This window comes from Mirounga leonina, unplaced genomic scaffold, assembly GCF_011800145.1.
Source record: "Mirounga leonina isolate KUSES-001 unplaced genomic scaffold, KU_Mleo_1.0 Mir_172, whole genome shotgun sequence".
NCBI lineage: Eukaryota > Metazoa > Chordata > Mammalia > Carnivora > Phocidae > Mirounga > Mirounga leonina.
Window position 1 is genome coordinate 2,991,572 of NW_023270442.1, and position 26,227 is coordinate 3,017,798.

At 33.0% G+C, this 26,227-nt stretch overlaps 1 protein-coding gene and 1 non-coding gene across 2 annotated transcripts in view; one reads left to right on the forward strand and one right to left on the reverse strand.

Moving 5' to 3' along the window:
- The window catches only part of NCAM2 (neural cell adhesion molecule 2), a 517,151-nt gene that overhangs the window by 338,142 nt on the left and 152,782 nt on the right, over nt 1-26,227 (forward strand). Inside the window, exons 7-8 of the mRNA XM_035017513.1 lie at nt 11,417-11,577; nt 13,741-13,886. Of these exons, the coding sequence (XP_034873404.1) occupies nt 11,417-11,577; nt 13,741-13,886 (307 nt within the window). The remainder of the gene's footprint in view (nt 1-11,416; nt 11,578-13,740; nt 13,887-26,227) is intronic.
- On the reverse strand, nt 15,434-15,538 carry LOC118018919. The gene has a single exon (XR_004681513.1). It is a non-coding gene; the product is annotated as a U6 spliceosomal RNA (small nuclear RNA).

Consider the following 26,227-nt stretch of genomic DNA (forward strand, 5'->3'; position numbering starts at 1 on the left):
TCAGGTTACCACTCAAGCATAGCTACGGATATTTATAGAATCTCTTCTACACTTCATAAACCAGTGTAAGAAAAATCACAAGAAAACAATTAGTAGAAATATATTCACATTGGCAAAAAGTAGCCACAGTGAGGATTAGGTTTCTTCAAAAAAACAATTTTAAGAAGAATAATTGCAATCCAATTCCCCTTTTTTCTGTTTCTTCCTGAGCACTTACTGATATTCTGTGCATTTCAAACCTTTATCCCTTTAATACAGCAGGTAGCAATAAACAAGATATTTCTTCAAATAAGGTAAATAGATGTTCTTTGCAAACATGAATTCCTTTGTGACATACTGTTGGTATTTTCTAAAGGATTACACATCAAACATTAACATATTCACCCCAGATAATGATCCTGTTATCTCAGAGACTTCTGGTTTCTGGTGTGTATCATTAAGAGTCAATATTACATCTAATTGCAGCACAGAAAAGCTCTTGGATCATTCATTACAATGAACAAATATTGTTCTAGAATCTCATTCTCATCATTTTATCTTTCCAGAGAGACTTCCTTCTGTTTAGATTTCTGTCTTAAAGTTCAACATTTGTTCAAAATTCTCATATTTAAGTGGAAACATAATTATCATACAGGCTAGAATAAATCAAATTCAGAGGTTAACATAGTAAGTCATGTAAACTATAATTTTTAATCATTATATCTTCATATGACATTTGTTTCATCCCTTTAATGGTGTAAATAATAATTGTTCTATTCTCTGGATATTTAATATATAATTGGAGAATGGGAGTATATGATAGTGACATTGACAAAGTTAAAATTAGTATTAGAGGAAGTTTGTTTTTTTTTTAAAGATTTTATTTATTTATTTGACAGAGAGAGACACAGCGAGAGAGGGGACATGAGTAGGGGGGGTGGGAGAGGGAGAAGCAGGCTTCCTGTGGAGCAGGGAGCCCGATGAGGGGCTCGATCCCAGGACCCTGGGATCATGACCTGAGCTGAAGGCAGACGCTTAATGACTGAGCCACCCAGGTGCCCCTAGAGGGAAGTTTTTATTTTGACATATTTATATGTAGATATAAGCATGTTATCCTCGCTAAAAGAAAAAAAATCCTGTAATCATTAGGTAGTATAGTCTACGGCCATCCCACCCTCAGCGCGCCCAGTCTTTAGGGCAGCAGTCCAACGAGAAGGACTACCTCTTGCACAGAGATATTTCCAAGGGATATGAGTGAAGCCGATAAAGAAAACGGTTGAGGACCAAACAGTGGGGAAAAATAAGTTTTCACAAAGAGAATCAGGAGCACTTGGTGACATGGAAGCCAAAGTGGGAATAAAAGCCGCTACTCTAGAATATCTCTACCTTCATTCCATTCAAATGCTTCTTCTACATCTTTTGAGAATATCATATGGATTTATATCATTAGCCCACTAATCAGTGAATTCCATTGATTTTCAAATGTTAAAACAGTTTCACATTCCTTGAATTGGACCCACTTGATTATGCTATATTGTCTTTTTTATGTATTGCTAGAGTCACTATGCTAATTTGTGAAAATTTTTGCATTTAGAGTTATGAGAGATACTACTGTCTTTTTGTGTTTTTATTCTTGAATTGTTTGGGGTTAGGGCAATACTGACCTCATAGAATGAGTTAGGGAAGTTTCCTCTTTTGTTTTCTGGTAGAGTGTATATATAATGCCTATTATTTTTTACTTAACTATTTGGAAAAATTTCCAGTGAAACAGTCTGTGCTAGGACTTTCCTTATGTAAAGGTTTAACTACAAATTCAAGTTCTTTCATAGATCTAGGTCTATCCTAGTAATACCTTTGTCTTTAGTGATCTCTGGTGATATATATCTTTCCAGCAAGTTGTTCATTTCATTTTAGTTTTTTTACTAGCATAAAGTCACTTACAGTATTCTCTTATTATACTTACAATTTGTGCATTATCTATATTGATCTTCCCTCTGTCATCCTGATAAGCTGGTAACTGGTTATTTGTTCTCTCTCTTTTTCATCCTCATCAGTCTAGATATAGGTTTATGAAAAGAATGATCTTTTCAATGATCAGCTTTTGATTTCAGCTATTTTCTGTTTTGTTTTTCTGTTTTCTAGTTAATTGATCTCTGCTCTTATTTTTATTATTGTCTTCCTTTTGTTTACTTTGTGCTTACTATTCTCTTCTTTTTTAGTGGCTTAAAGTGGATACTTATGTCATTTCAATCATTTATACTTTCCTAATATAAGCATACATTTTTCCCTTTTATTTTTTAAGATTTTATTTATTTATTTGAGAGAGAGAGAGCACATGAGAGGGGAGGAGGGTCAGAGGGAGAAGCAGACTCCCTGCTGAGCAGGGAGCCCAATGCGGGACTCGATCCTGGGACTGCAGGATCATGACCTGAGCCGAAGGCAGTTGCTTAACCAACTGAGCCACCCAGGCGCCCCTACATTTTTCCCTTTAAATACTACTTTAATTGCACCTTACTAATTTTAATATGCCATTATTGTCTAGTTCAATTATATTTTTTAAAGATTTTACTTATTAGAGAGTGTGAGTGAGTTGGGGGAGGGGAAAAGTGAGAGGGAGAAGCAGGCTCCCCGCTGAGTGCAGAGGACCCCGAGATCATGACCTAAGCTGAAGGCAGACATTTAACTTCACTGAGCCACCCAGGTGCCCCTTTATCAAACATTTTTAATTTTTTTCTTGCAATATTATTTTGTTTGTTTCAAGTTTTATTTAAATTCCAGTTAGTTAACATATGATGTCATATTAGTTTCGGGTGTAGAATTTTAGAGATTCATCACTCACATATAATACCCAGTGCTCACGGCAAGCGCCCTCCTTAATCCCCATCACCCATTTAACCCATGCCCCCCTCACTGCCCCTCCAGCAACCCCCAGTTTATTCTCTATTAACAGTTAAGAGTCTGTTTTATGGTTTGCCTCTCTCTCTTTTTTCCCCCTATGTTCATCTGTTTTTGTCTTAAATTCCACATATGAGTGAAATCATATGGCATTTGTCTTTCTCTGACTTATTTCACTTAGCACAATACACTCTAACTCTGTCCACATCATTGAAAAAGGCAAGATTTCATTGTTTTTGATGGCTAATATTCCATTACATACACACACACACACACACACCAATTTCTTTATCCATTCATCAGTCGATGGACATTTGGGCTCTTTCCATAATTTGGTTATTGTTGATAGTGCTGCTATAAACATCAGGGTACATGTGTCCCTTCAAATCAGTTCTTGTAATGTTATTTTTGACATTGGTTATTTAGAAAGTTGCTGATTTGTTTCCAAATATTTGGGTATATTTCATATGTATTTCTGCTACTAGTTTCTAACCAAATTCCTTAATTGTCAAAACATACCTTTCATGATATCAATTTATTTAAATTTATTGGGTCTCATTTTATGATCTATATTTTACAGAAAATTTATATATATATATATATACATATATATATGTATATATATATTCATTGTATGGAGTAGTCTCTAAATATCAAATAGGTCAGCAAGTTGATTCGTATTAACATCTTCTATACCCTTATTGATTTGACAACTATTGTCTATTTCTTTGCTCAGTTCTCTCTGTTTTGTTCTATGTCTTTTGAAGCTCTGTTACACATACAAACATTTATCAGCATCAGATCAGTATTATAAAAATTATTAAAGAACTTTGTTTAGGAATAAAATGATACCTGATAGAACTTTGAGTCCTTTTATCTCTGTTTTCAATTTTTCATGTCTTTAAGTTCACAAATTATATTGATATATTTTCAAGTTCATTGATTTTTTCTTTTTTTTAATATTTTATTTATTTATTTGAGAGAGAGAGAATGAGAGACAGAGAGCATGAGAGGGAGGAGGGTCAGAGGGAGAAGCAGACTCCCCGCCGAGCAGGGAGCCTGATGTGGGACTCAATCCCGGGACTCCAGGATCATGACCCGAGCCGAAGGCAGTCACTTAACCAACTGAGCCACCCAGGCGCCCTCACTGATTTTTTTCTTTCACAATGTTTAATCTGCCTTCAAATCTACCAGAGTATTTTTCATCATTCTATTTTTTCTCTCTTTAAGTTTGATGGAGTACTTTATTTTTGAGGTAAAATTGGTATATAGCATTATTAGTTTCATGTATACATCATAATAATTTGATTTTTGTATACATTACAAAGTGATCACCACAATAAGTCTGGTTACCATCTGTCACCATATGATGTTTTCCCTTCACCGATTTCACCCACCCCCTACCTGCCTTCCCCTTTGACATCCACCAGTCCATTCTCTGTATCCATGAGATTGTTGTGTTTGTTCATTTCTTTTGTTTTTTAGGTTCCATGTGTAAGTAAAATCATATGGTATTTATCTTTCTCTGTCTGACTTATATCACTTAGCATAATACTTCTAAGGTTCATTTGTGTTGTCACAAATGGCAGGATCTCCTTTTTTTTCTATGGGATTTTTCCAGTTTTCTTCTTGTAATTGATTTCTAGTTTCATATCATTATGGTCAGAAAAGATGCTTGGTATGATTTCAGTCTTCTTAAATGTATTGAGACTTGTTTGTGGCCTAATGCCATTTATCCTGGAGAATATCCTATGTACACTTGAGAAAAATGTGTATTCTGCTGCTTTTCGATGGGCTGTTCTGTATATATATCTATTACGTCCATCTGGTCTAATGTGTTGTGTAAGGCCAATGTTTCCTTATTGATTTTCTGTCTGGATGATAGATCTATTGGTATGAATGAGGTATTAAAATCCTCTACTACTATTGTATTGCTGTCAATTTATACCTTCAGGTCTGTTAATACTTGCTATATATATTTCGGTGGTCCTATTTGGGGTGCATAATTATATACAAATGTTATATCCTCTTTTTCGAATGACCCTTTTATCATTACATAATGCCCTTCCTTGTTTTTTTTTGTATAGTATTTTTCTTTTAAAGTCATTATTTTGTCTGATATAAGTATAGCTATGCTAGCTTTGTTTTCATTTTCATTTGCATGGAATATCTTTTTCTGTCCCTTCACTTTAAATCTATGTGTGCCCTTAGATCTGAAGTGGGTCTCTTATAGACAACATATCAATAGGTCTTGTTTTATCCATTCAGCCACTGTATGTCTTTTGATTGAAGAATTTAGTCCATTTGCATTTAAAGTAATTATTGATAGCTAGGTACTTAGTGCCATTCTGTTCATTGTTTTCTAGATGGTTTATAGTTCCTCTTTGTTCCTTTCTTCTCTTTCTGTCTCCCCTTGTGGTTTGATACCTTTTTTTAGTGTTGTGTTTCGATTCCTCTCCCATTATCTTTTGTGTATCTACTATACAGGTTTTTGCTTTGTGAGGCACACATATAACAGACTCCATATATAGCAGTTTAAGTTGAGAGCAATGTAAGTTTTGAAAACACATTAAGGACTCTAGATTTTTTCTCCCCCACCCCAGCTTTTATGTTTCTGATGTCATACGTTACATCTTTTTATTTTGTGTATACCTTGACAAATATTGTAGTTACAGTTGGTTTTACTACCTTTGTCTTTTAAATTTCATTGTAAGTTTTTAAGTGTTAATCCACGATCTTTAATATATTTGCCTTTTCTAATCAGATTTTTACTTTCATACGTTTTCTTGTTATTAGCTAGAACCTCTTTTTTTTTTAAGATTTTATTTATTTATTTGAGAGAGAGAATGAGAGAGAGAGAGAGCACATGAGAGGGGGGAGGGTCAGAGGGAGAAGCAGACTCCCTGCTGAGCAGGGAGCCTGATGTGGGACTCGATCCCAGGACTCCAGGATCATGACCTGAGCCGAAGGCAGTCGCTCAACCAACTGAGCCACCCAGGCGCCCTAGAACCTCTTCTTTTTAGCTTGAGGAGGTACCTTTAATATTTCTTGCAAGGCTGGTCTAGTGGTGTGAAATCCATTAGCTTTTGCTTATCTGGAAAAGTGTGTCTCTCCTTTATTCTGAATGATAGCCTTGCTGGGTAGAATATTCTTGTTTGGAAGTTTTCCTTTTAGCACTTTGAATATATCATGCCATTCTCTTGTGGCTTGCAGAGTTTATGGTGAAGAATCAGCTAATAGCCTTATGAGGTTTCTTCATATGTACCAAGTTGTTCTCTAGCTGCCTTTAAGATTTTATTTTTCTTTAAATTTTTTCATTTTAATTATAATGTGTTATGATGTAGAGCTCTTTGGATTCATCTATTTTGGAATTCTCTGTGCTTCTTGGACCTGGATGTCTATTTCCTTCCTTAGGTTGGTTAAGTTGTCAGCCATTATTTCTTCAAATAAGTTTTCTGTCTCTTTCTCCTTCTCTTCTCCTTTTGGGACCCTATAATGTGAATGTTACTCCACTTGATGTTGTTCCATAGGTCCCATGAGCTATCTTCACTTTTTAAAATTCTTTTTGTTTTTGTTGTTATTGTTGTTGCTGTTCCTTTTGGATAAGTTCCATTGCCCTGTCTTCCAGGTTGCTGATCTGTTCTTCTGCTTCATCCAAACTGTGGTTGAAATTCTTTAGTGTATTTTTTTCAGGTCAGTTATTGTATTCTTCAGTTCCATGATTTCTGTTTGATACTTTCATATATTTTCTGTCTCTTTGTTTGATGTTTTCACTGTGTTCGTCCATTCTTCTCCCAATTCAGTGAGCATCTTTATGATTTATTGAACTCTTTGTCAGGTAAATTACTTATCCCCATTTCAACAAGGATTTTTTTTTTCTTTTCTATTTTTATGTTGTTCTTTTTATTTGGAATGTATTCTTGTTTTCTCATTTTGTTTTTCTCTATATTTTTGTTTCTGTATATTAGGTGGAATAGCTATCTCTCCCATTCTAGAAAGAGTGGCCTTGTGTAGGCAATGAAACTTTTTGTTCAACCTTGCCCTAGTTCTTGGTTGTATCTTGAACTTTGTGCTTACCTATGTAGTCTGATTTATTCTTAATAGGGGAGAGCACAAGGGTGGAATGAGCCACTTGCTGCAGTGGGACCCAGGGAGATACAACATGTGGGCAGGGTGAGCCTGCTGGCTTCAGAGAGGCTATGGGGGAGCACAGAGGGGACCCAGGACAGGAGTGAGCTCCCTGGCAGTAGTAGGGCCACCAGAGCGTGTGGGTAGGGCAAGCCAGGCGGCTGCAGCAGGGCTATGGGAGAGCAGCTGCAGCGGGGCTATGTGGGGCAATCCCTACAATACTAGCAAGGTTGAATGAGAATGCAAAAATGGTGCTTGCCGGCATCTTCTCCTCTCGAGAAAATCCTGCCAGACCACTGTGTCTCCAGCGCATGCTAATGAATGTCCATTGCATATAGAACGGTGCTTTCCAAACTACGTTTTTTTTGGAGATTCCTGGGGTAAGTCTGTAAGACCTTTAAAAGCAGCCTTTCCATTTATCACAGCCTATTGGATGTCCAGGGTATAAGCCCTTTTGCTTTGCAGAGTCAGATATTTTGGGTGTTCATCTCTCCAGTGTAAACCCCAAGGGTTAGGGTGCCTGATTTGGGGTATAAGCCCCTCACTTCTCAGGGAGAAACTGTGAGGTCCCCCTAAACAGTGATTTGCCATGTTGAGGGTAGGGATTTTAGCAAGATTATGTCTCTGCCTCTCTTACTGTCTCAATGTAGCCCTTTTATCTTTTGTTGTGGAGAAGCTCTTAAGCTAGTTTTCAGGTATATTTCAAGGGGAATTGATCTTTGTGTAGCTGAAGATTTGGTGTGTCCATGGGAGATGTTGAGTTCAGGATCTTTCTACAACATCATCTTGAACCACCCATTCATTTACTCAGTATTTACTGTGCATACTATGATAGAGGACTTTCTCTTTTCTTCCATTCCTCTTACAATGCTCATATTTTACTTCCTTGAACATATAGAATATATTCTAATATTTATTTTAACAGTCTTTTCTCCTAATTCTATTATTGGTGTCATTTCTGTATCTTTTTAATTGATTGAATCTTCTCCTTATTATGTATCATATTTTCCCACTTATATACTATCCTGGTAATTTTTGATTGAGTGCCAGGTATTAATGATTTTATGTTTTGGAATACTGGATATTCTTGTATTCCCTTACTCTATTTTTAGATATAGTAAGTAACTTCGGAAAAGTTTGATCATCTAACGATTGCTTTTTTAAAAAAAAATTATTGTTATGTTAATCACCATACATTACATCATTAGTTTTGGATGTAGTTCCATGATTCATTGTTTGTGCATAACACCCAGTGCTCCATGCAGAACGTGCCCTCTTTGATACCCATTATCAGGCTAACCCATCCTTTCACCCCCCTCCCCTCTAGAATCCTCAGTTTGTTTTTCAGAGTCCATCATCTCTCATGGTTCGTCTCCCCCTCCGATTCCCACCCCCCTTCATTCTTCCCCTCCTGCTATCATCTTCTTCTTCTTCTTCTTCTTCTTCTTCTTCTTCTTCTTCTTCTTCTTCTTCTTTTTTCTTAACATAACGATTGCTTTTAGGCTTTTTTAGTGGATCCAGAGCAACCTTCAGCCTCATGTTAATGTAGTTCCATTACTGAAGCAATATTCTTCTGAAGAGGTGACTAAATCTCCTGCGTTTTAAGAAGTCTTTATACTCTGGATGGTTGAGAGGCAAATTATTCCTGGTTCTGGGATTGTTGTGCTTTATCTTTTCCAATGGTTCTTTTCCTATGCTGGAAAAGCCTTACTGGCATGCAGTCACTAAATCAGTCCTTAGTTAAAGATTGGTTGGGAATGCACTGCAGATCTCTACCCTCTTTCTTGTGCAGCTGTCTTTTCTTACATTCTCTGATCCACAAATTCTAGTTACTTTAACCTCCTCCAACTGAGAACTCTGCCTGGCTGAGTTTGGGTTCTCCCTCTATGGAGCTACAGCTTGGAAACTCTCTTCAAGTAACTATGGTGATCTTCAGAGGTCACTGTCATGAGCTACTTGTTGATTAGTTTGAAACAGTTTGAAAACTGTTATTTAATCTGTGCCCATTGTTGGTTGCTGTTTACAGTTGGAGGGTAGATATGGTCCCTTTTACTCCATTATGGTTAAAAGTGGAATTATCCTCTCTTCTTTATCATTTCCACTAATTCCCTGATTCTAATCCTTACTTTCTTATGCTTAGAACAGGGGTAGTTAGAGAGTAAGTATAGGCTTGCAGAATTCTGTCAGAATTCTTTGGGAGTCTTTTTCAGACATGGCATTCCTCAGAAGTGGACTGTGTGTAAAAACAAGTATATTCTATATCATAACTTTATTAGGAGAGAGGTTTTAAAGAACTATTACTTTGGTTATATGCCTTGCTGATATTTTTAAATTGAGCTCTTGAAGGGAACATAGTCTTTACATATTGATTTCCTCTAAATCTCTTCAATGTCTAACCATGTACTTCAGAGCCCAAATCATAAATGCTTTTTCCCATGAAAATTTCCAGAGTATTTTACCCATGTTCTTTTTCCTTCTCTCCTACTATGGTAGATCCTTCTTTACACCTACCCAACATACAAAAACTTATGAATAAATTCATTAATGGAATCTACCATATCCTCTGTTACTGCCAATCATATTATGAATTCTTCATGATAGGTAGCCATGTCTCATCATTTGTTGTACTTCAAACATTTAGCACAATATTCCAAATGAGGTAGGGAAATAACTCTCTTTATTAGAAAGAACACTAGAATTTAGTTAATCTGCTGCTTATATTACTGTGTAAATCTAGGTTTCTTCATCTATGATTTCAGGGGTGGGAAAATCATACTTGCAATTTTAGGTCCGTAATCTGTGTCATTATGAGGGTAGGAAGGAAAATGGACATAGGAGCTAATTGTGAGTTTTGAACCAGGTAGAATATATAAGGAAAGAGTTTCATAAGCTATAAATTGCTTAAACTTCTAGGGTATTATTATTGTTGTTGTTGTTGTTGTTGTTCTACAAATTAATACTTTCTATTGACTAGAGTAAGAAATATATTGTATCACTAATTGCTGTGAAAGTTCTATCTGTATATTATATTCTAGACAAAATTGCTGAAACATCATTTTAGTTGTTACAAATTTTAGATTAATAAAAATATGAAAAGAACATTAAAAATACAGAGCAATATATATATATACATATATATAGTATTAGTATTGTACAAACTGCTAATGCACCCCACTCTTATGTAATTTTTGCACATTTCATGATATCTTTAAAGATGTTGCTAGAAACCGGAAAAACAGATGTTAATGAGTCATAGAAGGATAAGTATTATATTAGGATATGTGCCGATGCTTTCTGGAAAGTGAAACCAGAATTCACTGGAAAGATCACTTAGTGTATTGAAGAAATGTTCTCTTTCATTCTAGGAAATATTTGTTCTAATCCTTTCAGAGATTTTTTTTTTTTAATTTAAACTTGTATGGACAAATAGATATCCCATCCCCTAAGGACAGATCCTAAAGGTTTTACATTAGTGGGCCTTATAATCAATTCAATCCTTCAAAATACCGTTATAAGAAAATATAGAAGGAAAGCTAAAGGAGAAAGAAAAAGAGAAGGAGGAAGAGGAAATGAGGGGAATAAACAAGAATGGAAGGCAATATACGGTATAAGAAGGTTTCACACATATTAAGGGGAATTATAGAAATTATTTAAGATTTAAATATATTTAAGGCCTTTCTTACTGTAAGTTATTATAGAAAAAGTTTGAAAGACATCGTTTTTATAGATAACAAAAACTAGAACTGGAGGAGAGTGAAGACTATTTCAACTCAGAAAGAACTTAGAAAATACTGCAAATTATTTATGTCCAAGAGGGAACATATCTAAGAAAAGTGGTTTCTTCTCATTAATGAATTAAATCATCATATTCAGCATTATTTCTCTAACTGCATTTGCACATAATTGTTTCATGTTACCCTCCTATTGGTAGTACTTATTTGCAATATAAATTGGTAACATGTTTAAATTACGTTTACTTTGAAACTTCTTTAAAGGATGTTTCCATAGAAATTCTCTTAAATGTGTCCTAGGGACCTAGTAAATAAATATGTGTTGACTCACCAACATAAAAAGTGTATATGGAATTAAAATCAGCAAAACAAAATTTTTTTTTGCTAATAATCAAAGTAAAAATTGAACCAATGTGCTTTTCTTTGCCTAAGATCAGTGTTAAGATTTCAACAGCTCAAATGTTATTCTTGTCTCTAAATTCAAGCAATTTTCAAGTATAATTTTAATATCTAATAAAATTGAGTTATACTGAGCTACTAAAAGTATACTTGTGATTAGAATATAGCTTTGTCTATCCAAAGCCATGTAATGATTGACAACTACTGATCAAAAAATTGAGTACAATCTCCTCCTGAATTATGAAGTCAGATTTATGAAGATCAACCTCTGTTTTCTTCTTTAGGAATGGCAAGTTCATTGAAGAAAATGAGAAGTACATATTGAAAGGAAGCAATACAGAACTCACTGTGAGGAACATAATTAATAGTGATGGGGGTCCTTATATCTGCAGGGCCACAAATAAAGCAGGAGAAGATGAAAAGCAGGCATTTCTCCAGGTCTTTGGTAAGTATTATAGCATAGTGGTTAAAATTATGATGTCTAGAGGGAGGTCTGAGTCAAATTCTACTCTGTCACTTATATGTCACTAACTTTCTAAAATTAAATCTGTTTTCTCATCTGAAATATATTTTAGCATTGCAGCTACCAGATAGAATTATTTTAAGAATTACATGAAATGATACATGTATATTCTTGTAAAATATTGGCTGACTGATAACAGAAGATGGAAGAAAATTCCTTTAAATTACACATACTGGGAATCTGTTATAACTTACAGATAATTTATATTTACATATATATGGGTTGGTCTTCATAAATCTTTGAATGACACATGTTGAGATTAGTTGTACTTTTAATACACTTCAAAACAACACACCTATAAAGCTATAATTAGGAAATATTGACCTGTAACTACAAGAAAATGCTCCCTTTCATGCTATTAAAAGGAAATATAATATTAATATCTTCCATATTTACCAAGAGCCATATTGCCTTCTTTGGGAAACTTACAGAAAGTGAAGAACTAGTAAGGTGTTTTTTTTGTTTTGTTTTGTTTTGTTTTAAATTGATTTAGCTTCCATTATGTTTGTAAGAAGAAAAGCAATTTTACTAGTGTATTTGGAATATATCATTGTCTTTAAGAAGCATAACACGAAATTGTATGTATTGATAGCGTTTAATAAACACTGTTATCAAAATGCTTTCACAGCAAAGAGGGGAGGTGGGAAGAAAGGAAGATAATTCTGTGAGAATAAGAAGGACCACGATTCATGTAGAGGAAAGAGTAAATAAACTAAAAACTGTTAGAAATTATAGAAACCCTTAACTCATTCTAGCAGTATTCCCCACTTAACAAGATTGTTCTCTTTAGAACCTACAGTAAATAAGTATGACTCAGTATAAAAATAAATTAATTAATTAAAAATGATAGTTTCTGAGATAATCCCAAAGGGTAGATATTCTCAATTTACATCAGAGAGCTGTAATGAAATACTATACAGTCATTTGTTGTTGTTGTTGTTTTTTAAATAGGATGACAGTGAGTGAAAACAAAGAGATAAAAGAAAGATTCTAATATTTTTATCTTTTCAAATGGAAAATACTTCATGATATGGTACCTCACTGTTGTAATCACTTTTTTATAGTAACACTAAACAAATTTGCATTGTGTTAGAAACAAAATCAAATATATATAGTAGAAATTCAACTAAATCCATTAAAGTCAATGGAGTAAACACGGAGTTGTTAAAAATTATACATGCCATATTTCCAGTATTAGGAACCTAGTTTTCTAAGATTAAAAACAACTTATTTATATTCCATAATTAATTGCATTTAAAGATTAAAACACCAAATGCTGGCTTTTATCCCTTTTAAGTTCTATCATGTAAAAATTAAAGAAATGCAGATAATACAGACTTTACAATCATATAGTTCTGTGGTATCATGTAATTTTGTAGATGGACATAATTTTTAATATAAAGATAATTTAAATAAGTAGAAATAATGTATTTTCTCATTACTGAAGTCATAATTATAAAGAAATGATTAGCTACCATGCCTAAAATATTGTTAAAATAAATTGAAGTAAAAATAAGTTGATTGGGATAATATAAGAAACTAATGTATATATATATTTACTTCATAAATATTTTAAATATTGTACATAATTATACTTAACTACATATTCAAGATACAATCATTTTCTTCTTGGGTGAAATTATTTTTAAAGCTTACGAGATAATCACTAAATAAGCAGATGTCACACGTAAACACACACACACTCATAAACAGGTACCATGTGGCTTTAAAAGAGGAAATTTTAATTTTGTAGCTTTAAGAGGAAAAAATAAGTCTTTTAAATTACAAAATTTCAAAAGGAATTATAATTTGTATGTTGGCTTATAAGGCACTTCAAATTATCTGTATGATAATTGACGAGAATTATTTTCTAAAGCTTTTTCTCCTGTCCTTTGTGAGTCTCTTGGCACAACTTTAAAGCAAAGCATGCTGCTGTAACTGCTACAAAGTTATAATATATATTATATTATAATATAATAATTCTATACTCCACTAATGTGGACTTAAATGCCCACTATGGCTTTTGAGTCTGAATGGTAATATTTTCCTCCCATACAGATTGAGTAATGTATATATTCTTTACAGTACAGCCTCACATAATACAGCTCAAAAATGAGACTACGTATGAGGATGGTCAAGTCACACTTATATGTGAAGCAGAAGGGGAACCTCTTCCAGAAATCACTTGGAAAAGAGCACTAGATGGCATCACATTTTCCAAAGGCGATAAGGTAATAGGAACTCAATATATAGTGATTTTCAATACCATTGTATTCTCAGAGTTTTGCATATTATTTACTCTCACACTGGACTCCAGTTTACCAAGTAATTTGTAGGAATGCAAGAAATGGCTTAAATTTTAAAAAGGTAACTCTACCACAGTCAGCCTAAAAATAAGTGGAGGAGAAAAAAGTGAAAGTGTGATATTTAAAGATGTTCTTCATTAAGCCACACAATCTTAGGTTGTTGGTGTTCTTAAGTTCGCTTACATGGACTTTCGGCATACATCGAGTCTATAAATTTTGTTATTGTAATTTTAGCCACCCCCCCCCCTTGCTGTGAAAATGAAAGTCATTCCAGTTCACCAGAGTCTGCTGTCACCATTAACTCTTTACGCTTTAGAATTGTCTTTGTGCAGTGGTAGGTTAGGTTTTTGCTTTCATGTAATTTAGAATATAATAAAGAGAAATAAGCAGAAGCACACCAAAATACAGCATTTTGGCAATTGTCATTCCCATGTAAATTGGCGACCTGTCACCAGAATGCGTTCAAATTACTAACAAATTAATAGATTTTCATTATTGTTACTTTTCATAATTATTTGTATAAATCTCCCATGTATGGACAAAAGTGAAACAGAAAGGAAAAGAGTGAATTAGTGATATGATGAATTGACATTTCACATGTGTTAAAGAGGGTAAGATTAAGCTTACAGATCTCTTTTCTTAATATTAAAGAAAACCCCTTTAAATTTTTCATTAATTTAAACCAAGTTCTATGAAAGAGTGATTTCTGCAATATAAGTACCTTTGACTTACCAGCACTGATAGCAGAAAAATTTGAAACCTATTTATCTGACAGGCATTTTCTATCCCTCCAAATCATCATGTAGTTTTGAACAGTATGCTAACTCCATAAATTGACAAAACAGCCATCTCCTTGTCTATTTACTATTTATTCTTTGCAAGAATTGTATTCACATATATGATATGTATATATGTATGTATCATATATATATAAGATGTACATGATATGTATTCATATATATATATATCTATATTTCACATTTCTTTGCCTCATTTCCTCCTCATGATGACATTTTTAAGAGAGTATATCTTTTTTGGTAATAGTTATACTATTTTGATGTATTTATTTTATATGTACAAATTGAAAATCAAATTTATAAAATATCTTCTGACAACCCAGAGAAACCATACAAACTTTGCTTTAACATTTTCTTAACAGAAAATCACAAATATTATTAAGGCACAGTTGTCAAATCTGAAAGTAGTTATATTTTCATAAAGTTATTTTAAATAATAAAAAATTAGATATATAAAACTGTAACTGTTTTTCTGTCAATTTAGTACATTTCTATAGACAAGATCTGTCAAGAATAGTGATTTTCATTTCTATAAGCCCTTATTAATTATACCTTCATATTCCTAACTCATGCTTTCATTATATTCTTGTCCACTGTAAAACTCCTAAAAGTTCTCATCCTTTTTTTTTTCATTAGTAGCTGTTTATTGATCAATGGTTTGATGTAAAGTTATTTAAATATATGGAATGCTTCACGAATTTGCATGTCATCCTTACACAGGGTCCATTCTAATCTTCTCTGTATCATTCCAATTTTAGTATATGTGCTGCTGAAGTGAGCCAGCCAGCATCTAAAAGTTCTCATCTTAAAGATGTGTTTACTCTCATTTAATAGATGTTTCCTAATGTGTATACCAACGATGAGAGATACATTATATTCAGTTATTTTATCATGAAAAGTTATCAAATAACCAGAAGGCTGTGGTATTTTTTTATACACTGTAAACCCCAGACCACTCAAAGCCATATGCAGAAATTTCTTCTCTAGTAGTTCTGAAGAATAACTAACTAGCTTTGTTTGTATAGAACTTTCTCTGTTAAAATACTCATCTTTTCTTTTTTATTTGGTTTATTTGCTACAAAACTATCATAGAAACCCATATATGCTTTTGTTTTTCCAAATATAACTTTTATCCAGTTGATAAAGAAATTAAGGTTATTCACTTTCTATCATGACATTTCTCCAAAATCATTTTAAGATTCATATCTTATTTTCTCCATGGTAAGCTTCCTTTCTCCTAACATTACTAGTTTTTTCAACAGCCAAAATTCAAAAACTGAATGGTTGACCTGAGCTTTGAAGTAAGGCATATCTAGTTTAAATCTCAGCTCTGCCATTTGACAATATTATCTGAAGTCTTATTAATATGAGTTTCTTCATCTTTAAAATGTGAATAATAGTATTTTCTTCCCTTAAAAGTATACGAAATCTGAGGAGTATACCAAACTCTTTACATTTTGTAAATATTCAATAAACTTTTTTTTATTATATCACTCTGTCATATTACACAATTTTCAAAGCATAGTTTATCTTGTTTCTGTTATTCTGAATAAATTCTAGTTGTTATTGGCTCCATAAAGTCTGGTACCTAAGGTTTGATTAAACACTATCACAGAGTATTTTTAGATCATATCTCTCTTGTCACGGAAAGTATAAGATTGTATTTTCCACAAGAATCACTTGGAGATCCTGTTAAAATGCGCTTTCTAGAATCCCACTCCCCGAGGTTGACTTAGTATGTTTAACACAGGACCTAGAAGGACATATTTAATAAACTCATAAGGTTGGTATATGGTTTGACTTCAGGCCATACTCTGGAAAACAATCCCTCAGTCACATGAAATTTAATAGCTAATCCTGTCAACAGAAAAATGCTCTTAACAGATTACTTGGCACCTGATAGGGGCTTGGGAAATACGGAACAAAACAAATCAAAACTTCGCATCATGCATACACTATCAAAGTTTTGATGAAACTGCTCATTGTGTAGGTCATAACAGTGAAACAGGATCAATGCAATGTGGCTCATACTAATAACTTCATCCAAAACTATGACCGTGCACTTAGCAAATATGGTCATCAGTGTAGATTTTCAAAGGATGGGATCTCAATTAATAGGATCCCCTTTCCTTGCCTAAATTTTCAATCACCAGATAAGACAAAAGAAATAAACGGGGATAAAATGTCATGTGGCTTGGGTGCCTGGGTGGCTCAGGTGGTTAAGCGACTGCCTTCGCCTCAGGTCATGATCCTGGAGTCCCTGGATCGAGTCCCGCATCGGGCTCCCTGCTCGGCGGGGAGTCTGCTTCTCCCTCTGACCCTCCCCCCTCTCATGTGCTTTCTCTCTCTCATTCTCTCTCTCTCAAATAAATAAATAAAATCTTTAAAAAAAAATGTCATGTGGCTTAAATCTGCAGGTCAGTTAGTGTTCTTATACCATACTAGAGAATTAGATAGACCTACCCAGCACAGTCCTGAGTAGAATTAGACCTTGTAGCCCCCCACTATGGGAAACTAGGTATCACTGCTAAGGTTACCATCATGGCTGAGTGCAAGGAAGAACCTATGGTCTCTACAGGAAGGTCCTTTCTGAAAATAAAAAAGAGCAGCTAGGAAATGCATATTCAGTATGATGCCCCCATAGCTACCAATCAAACATCTGCCTGGTTCTCATGGGGAAGAATAATTAAGGAGTTGGAAAGTCCAGAACTGGTATGTGTTCACAGAGCTCCCTTCCCATGGAATAAATGTTAGGTGTCCGTGAGAAGTGTTCACTGCCCAAAAAACTTTATATTTATAACATCTTAATAAGCACTATATATGCATTGTCACAATTTAACTTCTGGTATTCTTACTGCATGGTAAATGACCCCAAAACATACTGGAACAAAACAACCATTTTGTTTTGCTCATGATTTTGTGGATCAGGAATTTGGGGAGGCTCAGCAAAGTGGACATCATGAGGTACCTCAAATTGCTCACATGTATATGTTTTCTGTATCTATAGTTTTGTAGAATGATTGAACTATGTATATTAGTATACCATAAAATATCCTTGCGTAATATGGCATCCTTCAGAAATGACAACAAAAAATACGGTGCTTAGAGTTCCTTTAAACACATGACTCTTTCATCTAACCCATTTTAATGCATCTTATCTACATTTAAAATAGTATATGTAATTTGTACAACTTCAGAAAATTTCAAAAATATGTGTAATATGTAAGAAAAAGAATATTCACTTGCTTTAAAAATTGTTTCTTAATATTCATTGTTATTTCAGAATAACATTTTGTTCATCATTTTATTGTTAAAGAAATTTCACAGCTTTCACTAACTTTTAATTACCCACTTATTGAAAATTTCTAGGCACTTTAGTGCAACTTAAGTATTATTTATGATTCTCTATAAAAATATTGATTTACCAGGGTTATCCAGAAATTCATTACACTGACAGCTTAATATTAGCACATGATTTTGGAGTCATCTTAAGATACCTTTGTTTATAAAAATCAGAAATGCCTAGCCTCTTCATTTAATAGATACTATACACATAATCTGAATAATATTTAAACATATATAATAAAGTATAGGACAAAAACCAAAGCTATTGTTGCAGAATATAAAACAGCCATGAATTAAAACGTATAAATTGCTTTGTAATTTATAAACTAAGCAATCTAATTTTTATATTAAAATCTCTATTTTTAACATCAAAAAGTAGTGATGTAATATATGGTGATTAACATAACATAATAATAAAAAAAATCTCTATTTTTAAAATAAAACCATGCTTCTTTCACAGAGTTGATCTACAGATTATATAAAATGATGCTTCTACAGTGTTTGACAGAGTCCCTGGTATTAATACCTGTCATCTATTTTGAACCAGTTTCTTTAGATCATTCCTTCTTATCATTCTTATTAATCAATAAATGTTAGTATATCTAAGATTATAAGTATTGATGAATTAGTATGAGAAGTCATGCAAAATGTCACACAAATTAAAGTTTAATCCTAATTTTGTCATTTTGGTGCGTCATTCATGATATTACTTCTTATATCTGACCAGTTTTTGCATGTCTAAATCAGGATAATAAGATGTCCCTGTAAAAAGTTTCGGAAGATGAAATGAAAGTCTACATAACAATATCCCAGACACAAATCAAACATCTTAAAAGTGTTAGTTTCTCTTGTCCTTGGAGGTATCCAGTCTTCAGATATTTTATGCATGAGAAAATGATCATATTAATTCCCTGTTAATGACTGCTGTCACAAAGGGAACCAGATTAAAAAAAATTGCGTGAGCATGGTCATATGTCCTGTATGAATAACACAACAGTAGAATGGTGTTATAGCTGTTACAGATTGTGCTTCTATGACATAACTATATGTAGAATTTACTAGAAAATCGTCTCTAGCAATATCAATTCAAGATCTTGTAACTATATATCACATCCCTCATGGAAGTTGACAATGTCCAGAATCTGCATTTGCTTATTCATCTCACTCACTGTATGTTTGATGTCAATCTCCATCCCTGCAGGGAAGCATAGATGAGGGCTCAAACTTCCTATCTTGGGTGAGGATAGATTCTTATGCTAAAGAAAAGCTGGTCCTTCTTCTTATGAAACACAAAATATCACAGATTTCTTTCTGCTCTCTCGGGTCTGTCTTCTCCCCCACCCCCAAATTTTCTTCTTTAAGAAGCGATTCATTTTTTGCCCTTTTTTGGGCCCTCGTAGATATCCCACATTACATAGCAATAAATATTGATTCTAAATAGACTCTTTCATATTGTAAGAAAGGCTAAACAGGTCATTAAAATGGGAAGAAAAAAAAGATGCCACACTCCATGAAGCAAGATTACTTAAAGTGCCTTGTCTATAAATTTTCAAAATATGATTTCATAGTCATCTGATAAACCTGGTGTTTTTTAAACATTTTTTAAAGACATATTGTTACTTGTTATTTTAAGAGTAAACAGAAGTAAAAAGATCTACAGGGAGTGATTTTTACTTCTAGAATTCTTATAAAATGGTAAACACAACAGCATGCAAACCCGCCTATATGAATAGAATGTTTTATATAATAATTATAAAGTGCTTATAATATTATGTGGGAGATGACATCTCACATGTGCCACTTATCTACTCTTAAGATACAGAATCTATAATTATTTTATTCCTGGTATACTTGTCCTGCATAGTAAATTATAGGCCTTTCTCTACTAGAAATTAATCCCACCCTACATGGAATAAGAAGTATTTGAAATGTATAGCAATAAGTTATAACTCTCTTAAAGCAGAATTTGTCAAATTTCAGTCATTCGACAGCTCATCTTTCTCTTTTTCTTTTTTTATTAAATTCAATTAGCCAATATATAGTACATTATTAGTTTCAGATGTAATGTTCACTGATTTATCAGTTTCATATAACACCCAGTGCTCATCACATCACGTGCCCTCCTTAATGCCCATCACCCTGTTACCCCATCCCCTCATCTCCCTTCCCTCCAGCAACCCTCAGTTTGTTTCCCTGAATCAAGAGTCTCTCATGGTTTGTTTCCGTCTCTTATTTCTTCCCATTCTGTTTTCCAATTTTCTCTCCCTTCCCCTATGATCCTCTGTGCTGTTTTTTTTTTATATTTCACATATGAGTGAAACCACATGGTAATTGTCTTTCTCTGCTTGACTTCAACTCTTTTGTATTCATGGGCTGCCTGTTACACACTTAATTTTTTTCTTTAAATTGAATTAGTTTTTTCATTTATTCTAATCCTGCCCAAAAATATCAGTGGAATCAAAAGTATGAATATACACTAGTTATACTTTTAAATATCATTAAATAAGTATAAAACTATAAAATAAATATTGTTTTTCAAAGTCATACAAACCTAGCATGTGTACCTTCACTGGTACACAGACTATCCTTTTAAAATAACTGCTTTTCAAACATACTTTGAATTATCATGATATAAAGTGTAGTAATGAAATTTTGGGGACTGGAGCACATTCAAACATATTCTGATTAGGACAGAAACCCATTCTCTGTCCTCCTATTGATGGGACCAAGCACTTCCCTCCAGTAAATAAATATACTTCATTATTAATCAAAGGCTAAAGAGATTACAAATCATAGTAACAGGAACTCATTTAGTTTCAGTCCTTAATACCGAGTGGTCCTTTCAAAATGATGCCAATAAACTCAATACATAAAGCGGAGTGATTAACTCAAAAACAATTTCTTCTTATTTTTGCTGAAGTGAAACATCAAATTCTAGTCATGGTCTGAGTTTAGATCAATTCAAAACTTTGTGATTAAAATAATAGGATTTTCTGTTCTTTTACATTTGTTTTGAAAAATGTGTCTGTGTCCAAGAGAGCAACCTGATTCTACATTAACTTTCATATTTTAAGTCCATACTTTTTGTCACTTCACATAGATGTATTTAAACTGAAATTTAAGATTAAAATTACTAAGCATGAATAGTTTAACATTTAGTTTTGCACTTATGTACAAAAGTCATAGTTTTTGAAATGTTCCTTTCTATTTTAATAGTGTAGAAATGGTGAACAATTTTCTCCATGTATTTAGGCACTGTGATATGGACAATACTTAAAATGCTCTTGCAGACTAAAATACCAGGTCAAAGGGATTTCTGGCAATAATAAAGATAGGCAGTTCTTTCATACAACTACCTGAACAAAATATGATGTTTTAAATTTTATAACAATTTAAATATCTCAGCATATATTTATTATTACATGACTGCATTCATTTTTAGGTTATTGTTTTATGTTTTAGGATATTATTCCTTATTGTCCATGTACAGCTTTGGACCTAAGGAAACTTCCTGTTTTAAAAAATGATAATCCCTTTTAATGAAAGGCAGAAGGTAATGGAGTGGATGTTTCACATCACATGAAAAACTACACTGAAAATTCTTAGATTTTTTATATTTAAAATGTGAAGATTTACATTAACCTTTTCTTGCGTTTCTCTTTTTTTTAACTCTAAAGCAAATATGACTCCCTGAAAAGATAAATTTCATAAAATGTAAGCAGTAAAATAATCTTTAAAGTGATAGGATTTTATATGACTAATGTTTTCTTTATCACTTACCCAAATTCATTTAACAACTATCAGCAAATACTACTGAGAGCTGTTATGTTTGCATGAACTATGCTAGGCACAAAGAATGCAGCAGTGAAAAAAAAGTTTTCTGTTTTATGGTGCATACAACTTAGGAGGGGAGTTGGAATGAAAGCATATTTAAAATCAGTAGTCTTTTCCTTATGAATATGCGATTTTGAATTATGCAATTTTCACATCCAAAATACCAATTTTGAGCATGTAAGTGAACTTTTACAAGACTACAGATATAGCTTTGGCATATTTTTCTGTGCTATTACAGACCCAGTTCAACTTGTCCTTCTGACTGGTCTGTGTATTCATGCAGGTTGGAAAGTAGGTCTGCTCTCATCAGAATATCTCCACTCAGTTTGCTCCAGGCTGATAAAAATTGCTTAGACTCTGATTTAAAAAACAAAAACAAAAGTAATGGTAAAATTAGCAGCACCTTTGTATTATAATGAAAAATATAATATTTTCAACTTTCTTTTCCTCTTTAAATAGTAGTTAACAAAATGAGATCAACAAACCCATAATTATTGATTTAAAAAGAAGAGACTGTAGAGTTTCAAATATCTGTACTTTATTATAAATGCTCTAGTGAAATGAAAAACTAAAAGATGATGGCATATTTATAGCATCATCTTTAAGTATGAAGGACAGTATGTAAGTATCTTTTATATATCTTTTAAATAGCTGTACTTCTGGGCAAATTTTTTACAGCTGTATTTTTATCGCTTTTATGATGAATTTTATTTATACCTTTTTTACCAAACCTAGAAGATGCATTTTGGTATGCAATTATGGGCAATTTTTAGTGCCTGATTCTAAGATCAATAAAACAAAACAAAAACACAGGAACATAGGTCAAGGTGAGAAGTATAATGTAAAAAAACAAATAGGCAAATAAAATCAATAGAATGGTTTAGTAAATAATTGAAAGAGCAGTGATGATATATTTGTTCAAGTATTTTAAAGACATCCATACATATAGTTGAACTAGCCATTTGCTTAAGGTGGGTAATCCTATGTGAAATGAGGGGAAGTTATTAAAAGGCATAAACTTTCCATGAATCAGGCATTACAGATAATGAAATTATTAAATTTCAAATGAGAGAATGCCCAGTCTCTTGAATTTCTCTAGTGTAATTTGCAAAATCATCAGTGTCTGAAGGAAATCCCTTCATTTGATGTGATGTTGCTTTAGAGGATCTCAAAGAGCTACCCATACAGTAAGATACATAAAAAGAATCATTTGCATAACCCATGGGTTCCTAACCATGTTAGCTTTGGTATTCTCAGTTCATATAAAATACAGTCTAATGAATTAGTGTTATGTAGTAGTTGTAACATTGATTCTTTATTGTAATTCTTAGATTTGCCTTTTACCTGCTCTCTCATATCAGGTAAATTGCCATATTTTTCAAAGGTACAATTCCGTTGTTTATATAGTAAGTCCCCATCAACCTCTACCATTTCCTTATTCTATAAATCTTTTATCAATTAAGTAGAAAACCACACATTTTAATATACAGTTTTTATTCCAATTCTAAGCTCTTTTTAAAATTATTTACTAATTTTCAGCTTATGATTTTCTAATGGCTTAGTATTGTGAGGCAGTGTATTTGCAGTCTCCTTCTTCTATAAAGCTTTTCCATACAACTCACTTATAAGGAAAGTTAAGACTACTTTGGTAATATCTTTGGGAAGAAAAAGTCAATTTCTGATTGTAGAGAAGAATGCCAAAGAACACATATTCTTGGCACCTGTAGATTTTAATGCCTGCATTTTTTCCCCCTTTGTAGAGATAATGGGCTTTTCTGAAGGATTTTGTATTTGAATGACATTTTTAAGGTTCTCCTAATGCATTTTTTCATACTAGTGCTCTGAGAGCATATTTTAAGTCCCTGCTGGGCAATAGGCAAAATGGATACTTCTATTCCCTATCTGATGTAGGTGGTAGAATATAATTAGGCAGGTTGGAAATCTGCCTGGATGCTACTGAGCTTGCTCAGAGGTGGGTTTTCAATCATTTACAGCTTCCTGAAATTTCTTTTCCAACCCACAGTTTGAATAACAATTATCAAAAAAGTCAAGTCATAAGTTCAACATATCCTTTTAAAAACTACTTTTGAGAAAATTCTGTGAAATATCTTAAAAATAAAAATGTCATTGTTCTTTAAAAAACATTATTTATTAATGAACTATTATTTTTAAATGTGTTATTAAGAATTTCTACTTGAAAAAAACTGCCATCAGGTTTGTAAGATGATATAACTGTAGCTCACAATTTTACAGGAACTGTTTTGGGGAAAAATGTTATTTATATACTGAAAGTGATTTTACTATGGCTTCGTAGCAGAAAATATATTTTCTTATAAATACTTTATCCTACATCAACTTCTTATGAAGCAATCTAGTACTATCTCCTGAAAAAATATAAAATCATACAGCTATAAGGAAATATGGAGATGTCAGTGAATATTAATAGACTTAAAAATAAATTTCCTCATATTTGTAACTTTGATATTTTGTGAATAATATAAACTAAATTCAAGAAACAAGCTGAAGCAAATTTGAATAAATGCATGACAGCTAGGCAGGCATTTGGGTACAATTTAAAATAATATATATGAAAAATAAATTCAAGTTACTATATAATAGACACAACATATCTGTGAAAATATGTAAGCAAACATCTAATAAACAGCTTGCATAAAAGTAATACATCTGATGTATTTCATTGTCAACTTTAAGCATGAGACAAAAACAGGTGTATAAAAGAATGTTAGTTACACAATAGTTAATGAATAAAGTTGAATACATTTTAATGAAAATTACCTTAGCATAGTTATGCAGTGCCTTCATTGCACTTGACTGAGGGGTTAACAGATAATAAATTTAAATGATACATTAAACAAAGATTTTCAATAGTAACTCTGTTCTGCCGTGTACTGAACAGTTGTGTTTATGATGGGGGTTGGGGGTGGGACAAAAATGTTTTAGATGTAAATCAGCCTTGGCTATAATGTTGCACTGTCATGATCTACATCTTTGAGCAGCATTATTACAGTCGCTTTGTAATCCTCAGAAAGTTCTTGTCTAGCTTTCAAATCTCTTATTCTCAGATGCCAGATGCATATTTAATAGTGCATCTACTTATAAGAAAAATGTATTTACACTCTATCAAATATGTAAGAGCAATGCAATTCTAGTATTTGTGGATCCTACCATTTTTTCCCCCTGACCTAGACCACCCATCTCGCGCACCTCTTTTAATCCCCATACTAAATATCATTTTCTATTATTATAATTAGGACCTCATATGCACTCCTCAATCTTTTTTGGCTTCATGAGATGTTTCTGGCACAGCACCATTCATGGTTTAATTAACCTACACATCTATTCCACAGATGTGTTAGGACAGCTGAGCTTACCTGGAGGAAAAGCCTGTAATCATTCTGAATGGTCTCTCTTTAAAGTTGTGGCCCATATTCAGTGTGTGTTCTTTGTGTTGTGTACCATTCATTCCACATTTTCCTGGCCCGTTTTCTTGGGCACTTTTATCATAACTATCTTTTGCATTTCCTCCATCCTCAAATTTGCAAGTTTCCTCTATCCTGAAACTTTTCTGATGATCTGCTTCCTCTTTTACTAAGAAAATAAACAATCAAATAAAACTTTAACAAATTCTTACTACTACATCCACACTCATACATAACTGAACCTATATGTTATCATGAGTGAAATTTTTTTTGAGTTTTTATGTGGATCCTAGTAGTACCCTTTCTAACATATGATGGATGTAAGTCCAGTAATTCAGATCCCTATTCTCAACAATATTTTATTTGGTACCTTATTTATCATTCCTATCAACGTTCAAAATATTCTATTATTTTTTCTTTTATGTATATATTATAGATAACATATACATTTTGCAGTATATCTGTAACATACATATATACCACTACACATACATGAGAATATACATGTGTACACAGCATATAGACAGGCAGATGGTGATGATAGATGATAGATAGATAGATAGATAGATAGATAGATAGATAGATAATCTCCTCACCTCCAAATACCATCTGATTCTCCATCCTCTCTATTTACAGCAAAATCCCTTGAAAATGTTGTTTAACCTTGCTCTAATTTTCTTTCTCCAATTATTTCCTGAATACAAACTTTGATCATATCACTCCACTAAAGCTCTCTGACAAGTTTACCAGTAACTTTCATCTTTTTAAACTTAATGGCAAATTATCAGTCCTCATTTTTTTTCTGCCTTCTCCTCATTTTCATTCCGCCAATGAAATTATCTCTTTTGCT